The 19615-nt window shown below is 36.0% G+C and overlaps 1 protein-coding gene across 1 annotated transcript; it reads right to left on the bottom strand.

Moving 5' to 3' along the window:
* Positions 1 to 1781: 1781 nt before the first annotated feature.
* LOC133520433 (uncharacterized) lies at positions 1782 to 3150 on the bottom strand. The gene is made up of 3 exons (XM_061854836.1): positions 2833 to 3150; positions 2277 to 2388; positions 1782 to 1942 (listed from the first exon to the last, which is right to left on the bottom strand). The coding sequence occupies exons 1-3, from the start codon at positions 2930 to 2932 to the stop codon at positions 1828 to 1830; spliced, it is 327 nt and encodes a 108-aa protein (XP_061710820.1). The 5' UTR covers positions 2933 to 3150; the 3' UTR covers positions 1782 to 1827.
* Between the last annotated feature and the right edge of the window lie 16465 nt (positions 3151 to 19615).

Raw genomic sequence — 19615 nt, 5'->3', positions numbered from 1 at the left:
AGTGAATCAATAATTTTACATTCAAGATGTAATAGGGAGTATTACTGAAATGTTTTGCCGCCGGAGAGCAGCACCACATCACATAAACCATAGAGTAACTACATACTAGTTTTTTGAGAAGTTTTTACTATGAAATTGATGCATCAAAGCGGTTTGTTTTGTTTACAGAAGCCTACCGCGAAACGCGAAAATCGAAATTTCGTTATCTGGTCTCTTTATCGCTCGAATACGCAAGATAGAGAGGTTAGATAACGAAATTTCGATTTTCTTGTTTCGTGGTAGACCCTCAGATTGTGATGGATTGTGGTAGTGGCGCCCCCTACGCGTTCCCTATTGACCTATATAGCGTGCAAATTGGACGTTATGTTTAGTTTGAGCATCGCACGATAGGTGACACTGTATCGTGTACTGGAAATTCTAAATCACGCTATCAAGTTTTTTCTTGGAATAATGACCCCAGCTCATACAATATATAATTAGTTTGTGAATCGCATCGTAGATGGCACTGTACCGAGCCCTAAAAATCATGAATCACGCTATCAAGATTTTTTAAATTAAAATGACATAGAATTTATGGATTTTGTTTAGTTTGTGAAGCACACACTAGATGGCGTTGTTCTGTGCGCTGAAAATCTTGAATCGCGCCATTAAGATATTTCTCCCAGTACAGTACCCGGCGATAATTAATATGACTATGCACATCGGATTTTCAGCATTGCAGAGCGTTGATTCTTTCTGTCGCGGTCTCCTATATATTATTTCTAATAGGACCGTGCGAAGTGCTAAGTGAAAGGGGGTAAGTAAAGCGATCGCAGCGCATAAGGTGGTAAAAATTAGAACTAACTGCGGATAGCGTGTTTAACATTTCGTACAACTTATATGACTTATATTATATGGCTAGAAATGAAACTAATTTACGATTTCTCCTGAAATATTCATTTAAATTGTATGGTGTAAGGGACCATTATAATCTGTATGAAATGCTTAATATAAGTAACGTATTTAATTGGATAATTATTAATACTGTATCCGTGTAAATAGCTTTGTAAATGCCACATACTACGTGATCTTTTTCTAGAAACTAAGAATGGGTATAGTAGGTAGAGATTCAAGATAGACATTTAACATCGCGGACTTTTTTGTAGACCTATGAATGAGAAACAACCCCACCATACATTGTGTTGTTATAGCTCAAACGGATTAGGCAGCGTTTTCGATTAAAGCTCCTAGCCAGCGTGATTAATTCCGACAACATCGTTATATTTCAACCAATTTACACAAAACCTTAACAAGTTATATACAAGCTTTCCTCAAGAATCACTCTATTGATAGATCAAAGTCGTATGAAAATCCGTTCAGTAGTTTTTAATTTTGGAGTAGTTTTATAAGATGTAGTGAATTGGCGTTTTCCCCTTGACTTGCGGACGCTAAACCTAGCAACCGCGTGACAGTCGTGCACATAGCGAATATTTAATCGATAGCGTATGTACAGTCGGCGTCAAATACTTCGTAGCAGTCAAAGTGGCCAAATAGTTCGGTACACCATACTAAATATATGGTGTACCGAACTATTTGGCTACTTTGGTTGCTACAAAGTATTTGACGCTGACTGTACCACAGGCGTACACAATTTTTTTTTCACAATTTTATTATGACTTGATACGAAGTCGTGCCGTGTGGGGCACGAATTGTAGTGACTTTATATTAAGTCAATGGCGGCGAAAAGGTTAACAGATCTTGGTAAGACAAGGTAATATTGCACATGCAGTGAAAAACTGTCATCACCAAAGAGAAATAACTTTATTGTCAAAGTCACAAGGTAAAATTTTATTCATCCTCGCAGTCCTGGACCATGTCGCTGGGCGGGCCGGGGTACGCGGGCGGGGAAAAGTTCAGTGTGATGCTGTCAGTCGCTATCATCATGGCGAACGAGAACAAAAACCTGGAACATATTAAAAAAAATATTGCACGAGTTTTCAATCCGTTGGGGTCGTCCTAGGGTATTATTATGAAGGAATAAAACGAAATAGTTGAGTTCCTACAATATTCAGCGCTATTTAACAAAAGTTGAGTTATTTTGACCAAAGGTAATCACCGAAGAAAATGGACGGAACCGACACCTGCTTCAAAATAATTATATTTTCGTCCAATCATTTTTATTACCCGCTGAAGTGGATAGCCTGCACCTCTGTCACCCGACAGTATTTCCTTGAACGCATATGACTAGTTGAGGAATAAACAATTTAGCATCCAATTATAAAAACTTTATTTCTTACCATAAGACTCCGCCTACGAAGATTTTGTTGTAGAAGCTTTGCTTGGCGTCATACCAGGGCTTCCACGGCCCGCACGGGATCGGCAGCTCGTTCATGTGCGCGTCGCATACCTCTGGGGGATAAACATACAAACTTATTACTTTATATCCCGACTTTTTAATAAAGCATTTTGATTGGGGTTCAGTCCTTCCCTGCGAAGTAGTGTCAGACCGAAGCCGGATTTTTGCCAAATCCGAAATTTCAGTTGGACACTCCGAAAACTGTTCCAGCGCGGCCGAAAGGTTAGGCAGTTTTTTGTCCCGAACCTTTGACCGAAACTCGATTTTCATGCCGGAACCTGCCGAAACTTAGGTCGGACACTACTGCGAAGTTGGACGGACAGCTGTCTCTTTTTCTTTTTGTCTATACGAGCGAATACGAGAGTTCTTGCCCTTCCTTACTTACTTCTCTGGAATAATTGTATATGCCCGTTTTCTCCACCCTGACCAGGCATGTACCTCCCTACAGTACATGTAGGCACCTACAATTTATGCAATATTCTTTGGAAACTACTTACGGTGCACTTTGTACGACCTGACGGGAGTCAAACGTGGTATAGCGACTTGTGGAACCGCAGTTACGACCCTTTGAAGGCCCAAGATCCTCGATCTCAGCATGTTCACGTCGCTATGGCGCCAACGCTTCGATACGAATTGATAAAAAACAATGACTTATGTCAGTCGTTTTCTTGTAAACGTGGAATTGTTATGTTATTGTGCCAGTTATCTCGAAAAGTAATGAATAAGTACGTAAATAAGACCTCCGTACATTTTTTTTTCTGAATGGACACACGTTTGTAATTTGTATTTCTACAATTCTTTTTTATATTAAGCCCAACCAAAAGAGACTTGAAGGAACTGCCATAAGGATTATATCATTCGACGCGAGAGGTAATCTATTCTTATATTCCCTTACTCTTCAGTCTTCATACTTAGAATCGTTATGGCTACTCTACACGATGGGCCATCATACTGACCCACTAAGATGGGCCAGCGTGTGGAAAGGAGAGCGCAGTGGGGTCGGATGTAATATTATGGCGCGGCGGGATAGCGATGGAATTAGGATGGCCACGGTGTTTGTTTTTCGTCCGCACATCAAAGGTAGTGGTCCAGCGATGGCAGTACGCATTTACACGTGGCTCATTCCAGAACTAAGTACCTATATCGTGTTGTTGCGTTACAACCATCGCATATCCATCTCGCTGGTCCAGCGTTGGGCCATCGTGTGGAGGAGCCATTAGGTATCGTTTTGATAAAATAAACCTTAGAACATCCAAAAAAAATACAGACGCAACAAAAAAAAAAAAAAACTTGTTCCTGCAGTTCAGTCACAAATTTATAATACTATAGGTACAATAATATATTATTCATAGCAAAAAAAAAATCCCAGTCCCGTAACCAAGTTACGAAGAGTGATATAAAATTTCGGGATAAAAAAAGGTTTTTGTTAATGTTCATTGCAATAAAAACTTTACCCAATTGTAATATAAAATCTCTGTCATGTCATAGCGTTGATATTCGAAAAGTTTTACGATAAAAACTCTTGAGTTTTGCTTGAGCAACCTAATGCAAGAAGGAAAACTTGTCCTTGACTTTACATAATAAATAATTCATAATATACTAACTAGAGATCGTTTTCTATCTACCTATAACAATCGGTACCTATACAATAGGCATATATACTTACTCAATCCGTAGGTATCATTAGGGGATTACATCGAATATTTTACTACCCTGAATTGATCACGAAGTATGAGTGGATTCTCTTAGCAGGTATCTTAGGTGCCAATTACATCCATTCTTATCAGGCCTAATATCAGGCCCGACGTCGGGTCCGAGCAAGAGTATTTTTCCGTTTCACCAAATATCAGCACATCGTTTAAAATATTTGAAACTTTAAAAATGGTTCATATTCAAATATATCAAACATTGAAAATTTTTGGCAACTAGAGACAGATGGCACGATTCGAAGAATAAGATACGATAACGATAAGTTCTGATTTAGATAAGTTCTCATTTAGATATCGTTTGTATGTAGTATAATTGACAGAAGCAGCTCGGTTCGGGCAACCAAACCAATGTCACTTTGACGTTAGAAATATCGTAGGTAGATAGATCTTATTGGGATCACAGCGGAATCGAAGCAGCTGATAAGACAACTATGATAATAATTGAACGTGCACAGAGAGCATTGCTAAAAGTGGCAACTTACAAACCATTTAGATTCCCCACCGCTCAATTATACGCAGAGTGTAGGGTCCTTACAGTTAGACAACTATTCGTTCTTCGTGCTATTCTTCGCCGACATCGTCACCTCCCTCTCTGTGCCAAAGTAATAAGCAAGCGAAGTAAGCAAACTTATTGCCCGGTGGTTCCCCAGCGAACAGTATTTGCTAACCACCAATACATATCAATGAGTGCCCGTGTTTATAATAAAATTAATAAACAATTGAATATTTACCCTCTAAACTCCTATAACTGCAAAGCAAAACTAACTAATGTAAGGTTTAAAGCAATAAAGATTTATTATTATAAACGTAAATTTTGACATGTAGTTTAGCTATCGATCTTCTAAAGATCTTTCCAAGATCTTAAACGTGTCTTAACCCTTGGAGTGGTAGGCCGTCGAGTCCCGACCGATTACGTCAATTAAATTTGAAATTTGATTAGTTGAAATAAAATCAAATATTGTTAACAATGTGTTGATATTCCGTGAAACGGAAAACGATTATCAGGCCTGATATCGTGTAGATGTCATTGGCGCTTTACTTTTCGTCTAAGCTATATGCTATAGGTAAAATAATATAAATAACAGAGGTAAAATAAGTAATCAATCGAGTTTTATCCATTGGCCTTCTAGCCTAGTCCCTAGTGACCCTAACTACCGAAGCAGGAGGCCAGGGTTCGAATCCCGATAAGGGCATTTATCTATTTGTGGGTTCATCACCAATGCTTGTTCCTGAGTTATGGATGTTGTCTATCATGTCTATGTATGTATTTATCTATATAATAAGTATGTAACCACAGTACAAGCTTTGCTTAGTTTGGGGCTAAATCGATCTGTATAAAATTGTCCCCTATTTATATTATTTATAATCTTTACCAAGTATATCATTATAACCATCATCTTATTCAACAATACGGAAGGTGGAGATATTTAATAAGGTAAAGTTATGTCAAAGATCGGGCTCCTTTCTTCGGGCGGGAATGAGCACGAAGACGTGCCCTACTCTTCCTCCTAATCGCTTACAGTACAAGTGTGCAACCTTTTAGCAGTGTAGTAGTTCTGTGGACACACATTATTTAGCTATGTGTGGTAAGGAAAAAAAGCTCACCTACCTAACTTAATCATCGCCTTAGTACGGGACACTGGTAGATAATTCGTCGAATATAGGTAGATTTATATAGTTCATGTCATCCACGATGACGTACAGATTTGTAAAATCTAACCTTTAATAACATGACAAGACGAGGCAAGGTACAGTCAGCGTCAAATACTTTGTAGCAACCAAAGTAGCCAAATAGTTCGGTACACCATATATTTAATATGGTGTACCGAACTATTTGGCCACTTTGACTGCTACGAAGTATTTGACGCTGACTGTACGCATCGTCGTGAATGACACGAGTAAAAGGCCACCCTATCCCTATCCAATAAAAAAAAAACTTTAATTTTTTTTTCCGATCCGACAGTTTAAAACTGATTGCTAGTTGTCTTTTGAATTTATTTACCAATTATGAGCTCTTAATACTAATGGGAAGATTACGCTCATCATAGTTTTGCATTTTTAATTTGGCATCATGTGAAAATGGTTAAACCATTTCTATCGTCAATATGCATAGGAAATTGAACGCTCTATAAAAAAAAGTCTGTTGTCGATAGTCGATTATTCTAACCGTTTTGAAGATAACCGCATTGGAATCCCATTGCGTACCGTTATTCATAGTTTTTTAATAATTATTTTCAATTAATCCATTTAATTTTAAAATAATTCAGATAATTCATAATTTATTGCCGAGAAAGAAGTTTTTTTAGTTGAAGAAATCATTCAATACAATAATCGAAGATTTTTCTTTTGCTCCAGCATATAAAATATTATAAACTTAATACGAAAATACATGTTTTTTTATATATTAAGTTACAAAAATTGACTTTTATTACAGTTGGGAAAGTTTGCTCGATGCTCTTTGACAACTTGCAGTAAATATTGAAATTGCTCTTCATTTTTTGTCAAGCACTTATTGTATTCAGAAACCAACGCTACTCCACGGAATATAATAAAAAATATCGGTAGATCGGTACGCAATGGAATTCCAATGCGGATACTTTCAAAATGGTTAGAGTTATCGACTATCCACAACATACCTTTTTTGTAGAGCGTTCAATTTCCTATACATATTGACAATAGAAATAGTTTAACAATCGATTGGTGATAAGATATGAGCATTTTCATATGATACCAAATTTAAAATGCAAAACTATAATGAGCGTAATCTTCCCATGAGTATTAAGAGCTCATACTTGATAAATAAATTTAGAAAACAACTAGCAATCAGTTTTCATGTGTCGGATCGAAAAAATGAATAATTTTTTTTTATGACCTACCATAATAAGTATGCTTCCTCAATGGGGTTACGATGGATGCTAAGCCAACCTCCCTAAGTGACAGTTTGTGGTGGTAGGTAACTAGGTAGGGTTTTTATTTTAATTTCTTTGGTATCGCTAAATGAAACAACGGATGCAATTTTGAAAACAATATCAAATTTAATACATAAATAGGATTTATGTACTTCTACATACATGTTTTCGTCTATCATATTTACACTGAAACACATATTTTCCTAATCATTAAACTACGTTTCACATTTCTGTCGTAAAATTAATAATAATATAATAAGCAACTGAAAAATATAACAAAAATAATGTAGATTTTACGACATAAACATAATTATGCGAACAAAAAATTTAAACATGTACAAAATAATTTATACGTAACTTTGGGGCATGCTGGTACTAAAATATAGTATCCAGCTGTCCCTACACTAACAATGCATTACTGTGGTCTAATATTAAAATATATTATCTATTACTTGCTAAGTACCCCTTGTGGTCGACAAATGGGTTATTGCAACTAACTACTCGCTCTTACTTAATCATTTTCATTTAAAATTATTGAATTTCGATGCATATCGAGCGGACGGGTACTATTTAGTGTTGGTAGAAACTAGTCTTTTGAGTCTGAATTTGGAGAACTCGACTCGTTTTTACGAGATTCTCCGCTTAAAAAACTTGAGTCCCGAGGCCACTCCTAGATTGAGTCTTTTTTAAGAGCACCTCAAAAGGACTCGAGCCTTAAATAAAGACTCCGTCCACAATTTTTTTTACCTAAATAACAGGAAAGAAATTATGCGTTATTGTATGATTTGTGAACCTAATCCACGAATTGCTTACAGACATGGCATTTCGAAATTTTGCAAACAAAAAATTTAGAATTCTCTGAAAAGCACTCAAGTCTCTGCAAAAGTCTCGGCCCTCGAGTCTCTAACCGGTTGAAAAGAACTCGAGTTTAGACTGAATTATGTGAGTCTGAAAAACTGAGTCGAGTTTCGAAGCCGAGGACTCAAAGGACTCGAGTCTTAACCAACACTAGTACTATTAGGTTTCATAAATTATGCCATCTTACTACCGTTTGCCATAATTACCATTTACTTAATATCAGGAAAATTTTTCTCATAAGAAATATGAGAATATTTCCAAAAAAATCCATGCGGAAATTCCGCAATTTCGGAAAGTTTCCGATGGCATAACAGTATTCCCATTTGTCCTGTGAGCTATTGTAGTAAAAAATAAATACTGTAAGTAATTTAGTAGTAGTAAGTAATATTGGTGCTCCCACATTGGCTGTTATAAAATGTTATATAATATTGTGTGACAGGGACAACATAATAAAACACTCACTACTATCATGTTGTCCTTGTCACACGAAGTTATATAACATTTTATGACAGCCAATGTGAGAGCACCATTAGCATTCCTTTGTATATGCTTTGCCGAAATCTCAGTGTCATATATTTTATAAGAAGCTAGTTTATACATAAATTATAACGCCATCTAGTAGATCAACAGAGACCTACATGGCATTATAAATATGTATCCATATTACCTAGTACTGTAAAATAGCAGCATTTAATATTTAGGTACTAGTGGTGATCCAATGAAGTCACAAAATGTTAACTATGGCAAACGGATATATTGACATTTTAAATTAGCTGCAAGCAGGCGCCGCCGATTGCTATTAATTTTAAATTATACACCAAATATTAAATCACACCAGACTGGAAAACTGTGTTTTTACAATGCTTATAAATGTTTGAAAGGACCAGCCAAAGTCACCTGAACGTGTTTGATCTTTGAAGAAACCATAAATCTGCGATATCTGCCTTTTTAGTAAGAAATTCGCCACAGTAATGGCAAATTAACTATAAACAGCCGTGCTTAAAGAAAATATGTCTGCGGTTTTATTACAGAGACTCCATATAAAATCTATTCATGTGGTGGTAATTAGACACAGACATACTTTCTAAAAGACGGCAAAAAAGTTAAAAAGGGTTTTCTTATTTTTTTTCTCTTTAACAGTTCCGTAAAAACCCGTAGACCCTGTCTCTGCATGGCGTCGACTTTTCCACTACGATTTATTCGATTTTCAAACAGCCAACAAGACAAACATATGTTTCTTATACAGTAAAACACTGTTTCATATAAAAAATGTGCATTATCCTAGCAAGTTCACTAATCTAAGTTAAAGTTGTCAAACCCTTTACACAAGTCGACAGTCAAGTACCTTTAGCAAAATATAATGCATTACAATTTTCATCTGTTGGTTTTTATATTTACAGAATATTTAATCAAATTTTGTCATATAACACCACATTTAGTAAATTTGCCTTTTTAGTAAGTATATTCCGATTCGATAACTTCATTTGTATGTATTTAGAACATGCACGCTATTGATAGGTACAATCTGAACAAAAATGATCTTACTAACATTACATCAATGTCTTTAGTCAAAGTTTATGCATATTAGGCCACAACACACTCAAGCCATTTTAAAAATAATGCAAATGCACTATATTTTATACAAAACTCTGACTAAAAATACATCTGTTTAACCTAAATGGAGTTCATAATTTCACATTAACGCTATGCCTTAACGGAACAGACTTTTATTTCGGTCTTAAATAATTGACCATCTGGATTGACATACCCCGTCTCGTTGCGGTGTGTAATTCATACAACATTATATGCTTCAACAACCAGGAGATATATTATCTAACATCCTTAACTAAATCATGAGAGACCTCCGAGGAGTCATCATTCGTCTAATGCCGCTGTACACTGCCGCCGAGCAAAATGTTAGCGACTCTTCCGTAATCAAAACTGGTATTCGCTCGGCAGCAGTGTAATCGCGAATTATGCCTAAAATTTAGGTACGTCATCTATACACATTAGGATCTTTCTAAATGGCTCAAGATTACGTATTTTATATTTGGCAGATTACTAATTCCCAACACCTACGTTAAAATCGATGTCGAACATCCGCAAACCACTCATAGTAACTGATTGACTTTTAGCCACAATTAATATAACTAATCCGTAACTACAAGATAGAAATAATATAAAATTGTTCACCTCCTGGTGGTTCAAATGCGAGCTCATTTTGTACATTATATTTCTAAACGTAACCCGAAAATAACGAAATTTTATTTAGTCACAAACGAACAAGGTATCTATAGCACCAATTTCAGCTGCAAATATACGTAGATAAGTATAGAAGCAGTGAATATAATTATAATGTAAAAATAAAATAACTTGCGTAACCGAATTGATCAATGGCCGAAGCGAAACGAATGTTTTTTAAAATATATATAAAAATGGACGCCAAAAGTACAAGAATTGACCTTACATGATACACATATTAAATTGAACACTTATTGGCTACATCTATCACAAATAGTCCATTGAGGTAATTCGCAGAATGAACTTTTTTTGTTTTCATAGCGATTATATGCTAACACTCGATATAGCTAAAATAATGAGTAAATCCTGTACTTAGATGACGAAATTAATATCTGGGACTAGAGATCTGACTAAAACGGGTTTGGTTTGTGCGTCAACTTTTCAGCGAGCACTTTTTTTATGGTTTGTTTTATTTCTTAAACGCGTTGCTACTAAACTTTGTTAAATCTTCAACATTTCATGTCAATAGGCACAATTATCGGAGCAATAATTATCTCTTACCATCGTACCAATAAAATTAGTGCAAGTCCTATATAAAAATGCAAAAGAAGTACTTATGTGATTTAATCATAATGCCTGCGGAAATTCACTGAAAAAACAATGGATTATAATCGTAATAATAGATTTCGATCTATATTTGGCGTCAAGTAGGTTGAGCAATATTTGTATATATTTTTGGTAGGTACGTTATGGCTCAGAGGTACAGGTTCTTAGTAAATAATAAATAACACAAATAATATGGCGTATTACAAATAATTACTATCTAATTGGTGCCAGTTCTTGCAGAAAACATTTATGTATACACAAACATTGGTACACTTTATACTAGAATTTACTAGTTGTACCTACGTTACAATATTGTAAAGGAGAATTTATTACAAAGAATCATGCAGTTTCACTTTGGAATCAATCAGTAATATATATCTTTAATATTGGTTCTATACCTACATCTACAAATTTTGGCCCACAAAACAAATCATCACAGATGCAAAAGTATCAGCATCTTAATTTTGAGGCAATATTTTATTTTACATGCAACCAAAATTTACAGGCCAAACCAATAATCCTATTTATAAGACTGAGTTACAGCTATGGTTACGGACAGACATCGCGACATAAGTACTATGTAAACGGCATTATCGCAAAACGAGACATTTTCTACATCCGAAATAAATTCAGACACACTTACCCGTTCTTCAGAGGTACTTGAATATACCTATTAATAGATTTAGGTGTTCGGAGGGGACAGAGCGGTGACGTTACTAAAACGATGAGAAATCAACTCGGCATATACAGTACAGGCCAATTCGAACGTGCACTGAGATCAAACCGATATTAGAATTATAATGGAATCATATTAGTTAGTCGTCATTCGCGCGTTCATATCGCTCAGACTTGTCCACACAAGTATTAGTGCGAGTGAGACGCCAGCGCGAATTACAGCTAACTCATATCATTCTACTATCGGTTAGATGTCAGTGCACGTTTGAATTGGCCTGATTGTCCACTACACGCTACGCGAGGTCGATAAATCTTAACTAACTTCGTCCAAAATATCACTCGAAATTTAACATTATGTCGCACCAGATTGTTTTTGTTACTAACAGATTTTGTTTAAGAACACTGGTTTCAGTCTCTAGAGTAGGTTTCCTGTTGCGCGGTTCATTTGTGATGAACAGTGAATTTGGAAATGCTGATATAAAGCTCGTCACTTTAATTTACCGCTACAGAAGTTTTCCAATCCTAAAAGCGTTGCAACCTGAAACAAAAAACAAACGCATATAAATAAACACAGACTAAACTATTATGGAATAAAAACTATCGACAAGAGATCTTGCTAGACTAACGTATATTTGACTTAAGTTTTAGGGGAACTGACATTTCACTCTATCGCGTCTATGATATTCATAGAGTATTTTCCGAGCAGCAATTTACATTCTAATTAAATCCGAATAGTCAATAAAAACGTCACGCTCCAGCATCGTAGTAATCTCGATGTAATTCTCACTCGGGCTACATCCGTCTATGAAAAGCGTAAGTTGTACGAAAAGAGTTGCGGATAAGTCTTTTCGGTATGGAATTTTGGGATTATCAGCATTTCTCGTTCGGGCAGAGTTTCTGCTGAGTTTGTGGAGTGTAAATCGTAACCTGCCCGCCTGTGCGTCGCCGCCGCCGCGCCCGCCCCGCGCCCGCAGGTGACGACCGCCAGTGCTGCTCGACTCGATATTTCCACAAGATTTTCCGAACTTGGGAATGATTGAATTTGCTTAGAGCAAGTTTTAGTGGATCGTAAAGTAGTTTTCGTATTTTGTAAAATGGGATTAGGTATGGTATTTATAGGTTTTTGTTAAGATCCCATACTGGGCTACATTAGATTTATATGCTATAAAAAATAATTTATTTTAGAACATTGTTCGCTTGGCCGCTAATAATAGCTATTTTTAATTAATAAAATTTTTATGTATAAATATTTATATGTTTATTTGGCTCCGTTTAAGCGAGGTGATTTGTACAGGGTTTGCAAACTTTTGTTCGTCAAATATATTAGAATTGAGTCACTCACGTTGATACGTAATATGTTTGAGTCTCATAAAAGTTCTGTTATTGAAATTTGTGTTCGTTCCCTACATAATTACAAAGTTATTCTTGTGATTTGAGTCCGGGGTCCGCTCGTCTGTTTACCTATTTGAAAAACCAGGTCCAGTTGTCACAAATAAGTAAACATCATTTAAATGTACACTACTAGCTTTGAAATTGCAGCAATCGTGCCACCCGCATCGACACACTCTCCTCCCGCAGCCCTGCAAGAATCCCCGATAAATCTGTCGCATATTCAGCGACGTATAGTGCCACAAACTTATCGTTTTCCGCCGGCCAACACCGAAACCAACTTCGTCGCGTACAAACTTTGTCCTGCACCGCTTTTTTCGCTAGAATAAATAACTTTGTTTCATTGTAACTAACTTTCTCGGTGAGTCATTGGTCAGAATAAGCGTTCTTGAGACGATTCCTATATGTGGTGCAGTAATTGGCATGAGAGGCCAGAAATAACTCTGGCACTAATAAGGGGAACTAGTCAGACTTTGCACGGTTTAGGATTCTTGATAAAGCAACACAGTTGCTTAACGATGATGATGTGTGATATGAATTAGTTAATTTTAGCAGAGGTATCCGTAATTTGGCACCCAACAAAATGCACAGGTGCATTGGTAAATAAGGTTAAACTGATTTATTTGAAAATAACCCACTTGGTAACATAAGTTTGTAGTATCAGAATAATTCCAACACGTATATTTATCGTACCTTTACAATTAAATAGCGTAAGATATATTGTCAAAAATATGACCTCTAGTCTATAGTCCAATTAGATGTCGTTTGATATGACAGAGGCGTCTGAACGCCTTTGTCGAGGTGATACCACTAGCGACGCATATTAAGGACACATAAATTACTATAAGTTTGTAAAAAAGTGGGAAGAGTATAGTTTCGTTACTTTGACATTCAGCTTTCCCGAAGCTAATTTTAAGAATCCCTGATATTGTCAATATCAACCCAACCCTTAACCCCCCCTTGGAACCCGTATGGTGCGACTCGTTATGTAAATTTTACATAATAATAACAATAAAATCAGATCACTTTCTTGATAACTTTTTTTTAATTAACACAAAACATTTTATAATTTTATTTGCAATTTAATCCCGTTAGCAGATTACACTAAAGACAACTTCTTAAAAAAAATGAATATTATTAGCCAATTTGCCCATAGATGGCGCTGTACACATTTATGCTAATAGTATAGTTCTGGTCAAAAGACTTTCGTGATTATAGTTACATGAGAAAATTGAAAGTTTGTACGGAACCCTCGGTGCGCGAGGTAAACGAACTCGCACTTGACCGGTTTTTTTGTTACAATATCTACCTTAAGAATAGGCGCAGGCACTTGTTCTGACGAAAACACCTGCCATGACAGACCAAACTAGAGATTATTGAGCAAAATATAAAAAAAACCCTTGAATTTAAATCTACACTATTGTCGGTTAATATTATTGATCGGTTTCCGCTTCGTAGGCTTCTAAAAGGATTACCAAAATATACTATTCGAACAATAATCGAAAACCGAAGCTATTTCACTCGATTCCTCTCCTTTATTCATTGAGTGTTTTATTGTCTGAAACGACCAGTTTGTATATTTATCTGTTTTATTGCTAGGTTATCTTAATCGTGCCAGTCCCGACCCAATTCTATTGCGAGCTTTATTGCCGTCTAGTGAACGCACGTCTATGTCATTGTGTCAAGCGCGTCCTTGTCTTTTATAATATTAAATAAACATCGATTCTACGGTCGCTATCATATATATCGGAGCAGCTGAGGTATTCAAAAATCTCTAAACAAAGTCTCTATATGTATCATGATGTTCTATGATCCGCCCTCCTAACGTAAAGTCATATTAAAATAACATGTGTCACACACTTGAATGAGATTTCAAAATTAGTAAGGACAGGTTTAATATGTTGCACTTGCATGTTTTGACCATGTTGGCCGTTACGATATATCTGATGGCGACTGTATTTGTATTTACCAGCCAGTTTTAGTAAGTTCATCAGTTGAAACTAGCTAAGATAAACACAGCGAAGCTTCTTCTGACATTTTTAGTAATCATAGTGTGACGTAGATAACTGGAAGTATTCTAGGCTAGCAGGCACTGCGAGTGTCAAAATAAAATTAATTTTATTTCGTATAGACATCTTATGGGTATGATTTAGGTCTTCCTGAATAAGTTTTAATATTTATTCCTTGCCCTAGATCCATTGTGTTACATCCATGTAACGGCGTCCATGTAGCTGTCCAGACGTTGAAATACGCCCTGCGGGTCCCAGTGACTTGGCACAGTTTTAAACCACCGACAGGCGCTAACTTACGACCGTCTATTAGCATCCCCGCAATTGTAAACGTCCTCGAAATTTCCACAAAAACATTTCCGATTTTTTCGCGGCGCGATAATAAATCGAGTTTCGGATGTCACGGGTTATAAAACATAGGCGTCGTTGAGTATCGAGAGAATCCGGTAGGCGGTGAGAGCGTGAATATATTCAGGCTGGGGACGGCTGACCTCCTAACTACGAGTTATTTAGGGCACACTTCCTTTAGAGTGTGATCGGGCCTATTCGCGACTCGATGTCTCCGAATTGAGATCTCATTTGCGTATTAAGAAAAAATTATATGTATATTCTGTGTAGGTAAGATTTTTTTTACAGTACAAATGGCGCTAATTTTCCGCCATACCGCGGTAACTAGCACTATACTTGTGTATTAAATTAATTTTTAACAAGGAGAAACGTCTGCGAACTATTAAGCTTAGAATAAATTTAAAAGTGGAAAAATTACTGTCTTGGGTGAGACTTGAACTCACGGCCTCTGGATACTTGTGTATGTCGAAAATTTAAAGAGCCATATGTACTGTAAAACGTTGTACAACACACGTGCGAAAAGGTAATTCGCAACTCGTGTCGGTTTAAAACACTCCCTTCGGTGGTGTTTTAATTTATCGCCAATCGTTGCGAATTTCCTACTTATAAAACTTGTAATCGTAATTACAGAATAGTTTTATTGATTTTCAATTATCCGATAGAACTTACAGAATAGAAGACATAGCGTTAGATTTCTAGGATATATTTATCGATTGCGTGTTTTACGTTCTTCTTAAATTGAAATGAAATATTTGAATATAGGTACTACGAGTAAAAATTGTTTGAAAATGACACCGCAAGAAAATACATAAATAAACAAATTTTCGTATATAATATAATTTTCCACAAATAAATGGACAAATCTGGCATTGATAATGGGTAAATTTCCATGGCGCTAACATATTTGTGGATTACAAAATCATTTGCATTCCTAAGATGTAAGATCGAGATGCCCCGTCAGATTTATGGCATAGTTTCTCTACGTTTCGTCATCAAATGCCATTCCAATGGCAGTTGCGCATTTTTCGTCGCAGTTGCAGACTTTTTAATTGGTTCCACAAAATACAATAGCTTACAAATATTTTGTTGGTTGTTTCGAGTACATATTTTAGTTCCTATTTCAGTTAACCATTTATTTTATCTACAATTTTTTTTTTGTAAATTGACTGTAAACTGAATTAATATCTGTCATTTGGTTCGGGGGGAATTTGGTTATTTGTTTGCGGTTTTTCTGTTTTCAGTTTAATTTTCAAAATCAGGTGTCACGGTTAACGTCGGTAAATCTGTAATAAATCAGTTATCTTCAACGCTGATCAAGGGTTCTGATCTCTGGAACACAAGTACTCATTTTTCAAAGTGAATAGGTAAATATAGTTAACAGCTAAAAGATATTGTTAAAAAAAAAGTTTAAATATTTGAAAATATCGAAATAAATAAAAAAAAACCTTAAGCCGGTTCAAGCCACTATGGTTTTCCGTGACATACCAAATCGACAACTCACTCGGCTGCCCAAAGTATCCCCGCAACTCTTTGGCTGCCCACAAACCTTTGTCTCGACTCTCGTACATAGATGCCACCTGTTGCCGGGGGCGGGGCGCGGGCACGCCCAACGCCCTGCCACGTGGGCCTAGGAACTTTCAAGTGACCTAATTTTAAGGAATAATGACTAAGCCTATCATGTGTGATTGTGTTGTTATTTAGATAGTTATGTTACTGCCGCCTGCGCCCCATATTCTCAGGAACATTCCTGCGACGCGCGACCTAATTTTCAGGAATATATAGGGCCTAAGCCTGGCATGTGTCATTTTGAGTGGGCTTAAGCTTTAGCTGTCGCGCTGAAACAACGGTTTTTTAACAATAAAACAAGTATAACTTTTTTACATTACTTTGCAGAAAAATGTTTTGTCATTGATTTCAAAAAGGGTAGATAGCCCCTAAAAATACCTACTTCGACTATTTTAGTTTATACAGAATTCGTAATCATGTTCCAAAAATGTTTACAATCCTCTCCGTCTACACATGATGTTGTCGATTGTGCATGATATCATGGTATGTACATACTCTTGATCCCTTAATCTTTCAAAAGCTAAGTTAAGAAACAGATTCCATTGGATTACATTATATATTGAATGAATGAATGAATGAAATACTTTATTGCGATAAACATGGTATACATAAGATGGTAGGTACATTCTTGTTAAGTAGCAATACATGCGTTGTGCGTTGCGCTAAACGATATCCCTTCTATTTGTAATGGCACTTAAAAATAAAAATTTGAAGTACTGTAGTTATCCAAGTACTACGCCCTAGTTTAAGCTTAGTGCCACTTAGCGGCTTTTACACCTAAAACCGAGCGCCAAACTCCAAACTAATCTAACATAATGCCTTTTATAAGCGGGTGTTCTGAATCCCGTAGTAAAATCATAAAAAGACCCCGGCCACGTACATAATCCAATTTGTGGATCGCGGCCGAAGAATGCTAAGCGACTACATAATTATATACACCCCTTAAAAGTTGGACAATTTTTAGGGAGAATTTTCGGTTTCATGTTGCGGAAAGAATGAGACGTCGAATAAATTTTGATAGTTTAAGGGTTAGGGGGAGGATGGCGATTTCGCATTTCGTTAAAATAGGGATGGTAACAACTTTTGTTTCGGATAATGTCAGTTGCTGTTGCGGGGGCTCATTTTATAAAATGTTTTTATTTTTATTGAAATTACAGTTATACTCATAACATTATTACCCGGCCAGTTTAGAAACCCGCTCTTTACAGTAACATCTAACACGATTTCAATACGTTTTGCGATGTTATTATGCTGGGCCTGACCTTTCTAATTACAAAGGAATTAGTTGGAATTAAACGACTTAAATGGCGCCTTCTTTTTTCTATTTCTAATAATTGATACAAAAATACAGTTAGACTTCCCAGTTCCTATAGATACACACTTTCCTTTCTACATACCTATATTATCATATTTGATTATATGTGCTGAAAAACCTTGTATATCGAGAGATATAATTTTAATCAAAAATAAGTAGTAACACGAGAAATAATAATAAAGTATTGAAAAATACAATTTCCCACCAACTTGAGTATTCCCAACAACTAACAACCAGGACACGTAATACGAAATAATATAAAGGCGACACGACAGCCATAACCAATATAACCATATCGGGGCTCATTTAAATAAGTGATCAAACTGACGCGAACTCCTCAAACAATAAAGTAAAGACTTATTGGTTATGCCGCGCTCATCGGCCGCCTTATATTGGAGGCAAAAATCGAGCAACTTTTTAAATTGACAGCGTTACATTTTCCCTCGCAAAATGAGCTTCACACGATGTGTTTTAATGAGATTTTTTCTAATTCAAAGACCTCGTGCTTAAACTGAAGTTGAGATTGCTTTGAATATTTGTAATAATAATAAGTGTAATTTTGTTGGCTTCGGCTTTGAGCACGCCTCGTAAATGTTCGAAACACCATTGTTATTTTGTCCATGTACGGGAAAGAGACAAAATAATAAGTGTAATTTAATGTATATACGGTCTGCTTTTTTAAAGTTTACAAATTTCTTATGTATACATATTATACAAATAAAAACTTATTGCAGACAAAGTCTTTCCATTTTCTTATAGATTTGAACGCAATGAGGAAGACATTGTGAGGAACAAATATGTAACCTATTCATTTCTTCTAAGGTTAGAAACTTTGAACCTAACTAATGTTAAAATTAGCAGAAAAAAAATCAGAACGGGAACACCATAATTTAATAAGATAACAAGTAAACGCCCTTCAACTTTGACATGAAAAAAAAAAAACTCAACATCGCTATAAAATTCCGTAATAAATGTTTAATTCATTACTCATCAGAGAGGCCATGCGGCAAATATTTAAAATACTCATTCGGTGCCCCCTCGCACTGAAAAGAGAGCAAAGGCGCTTTTTATTAGGAAAGAATAAAGGCGGAGTGAGGAATAATGAATAAATTCCGCGTAAGGAGGCCCTTAACGCAATTGAAAACTTTTAACAAGTGCTGAGAAATCGTGTGTTAAGGTGCTAGGACTAGTAATTACGAAGGGCGGAATACAGGATGAGTTGGTAAACGATGGAAGTTTGAGGGGTGCTTTATGAAAATGAAGCTGCTAATAAAATCTTGCTGAGAGCGATGACTTGATTTTAAAATGGTGTATCTTTAACTATAGAGCGGGTGTCGAAAATCTTTACTGAAAGCGTTTCTAGTTTTATTTAATTACAGAAATTATCGGCCCAATTTGAAGAATGAGATTCGATAACGATAAGTTCTGGTTTAGATAAGTTCTCATTTAGATATCGTTTGTATGTCAATGTCATTTTGACGTTAGAAATATCGTAGATCGGTCGTACAGTTAGATCTTCTAGTTATATACTTACCAAGAGCTCTTATGTCTCCGGAATTAAGATTTTTAATCATTTACATGAATATATTAAGTCGGAAAATGGCATCGCATTTAAAGATAAGCTCAAGACATGGCTATTAATAAAAAGCTTCTAC

Source organism: Cydia pomonella, chromosome 8 (assembly GCF_033807575.1).
Source record: "Cydia pomonella isolate Wapato2018A chromosome 8, ilCydPomo1, whole genome shotgun sequence".
NCBI lineage: Eukaryota > Metazoa > Arthropoda > Insecta > Lepidoptera > Tortricidae > Cydia > Cydia pomonella.
Note: the sequence above shows the minus strand (reverse complement) of the source record. Positions and strands in the feature narration are given on the sequence as shown.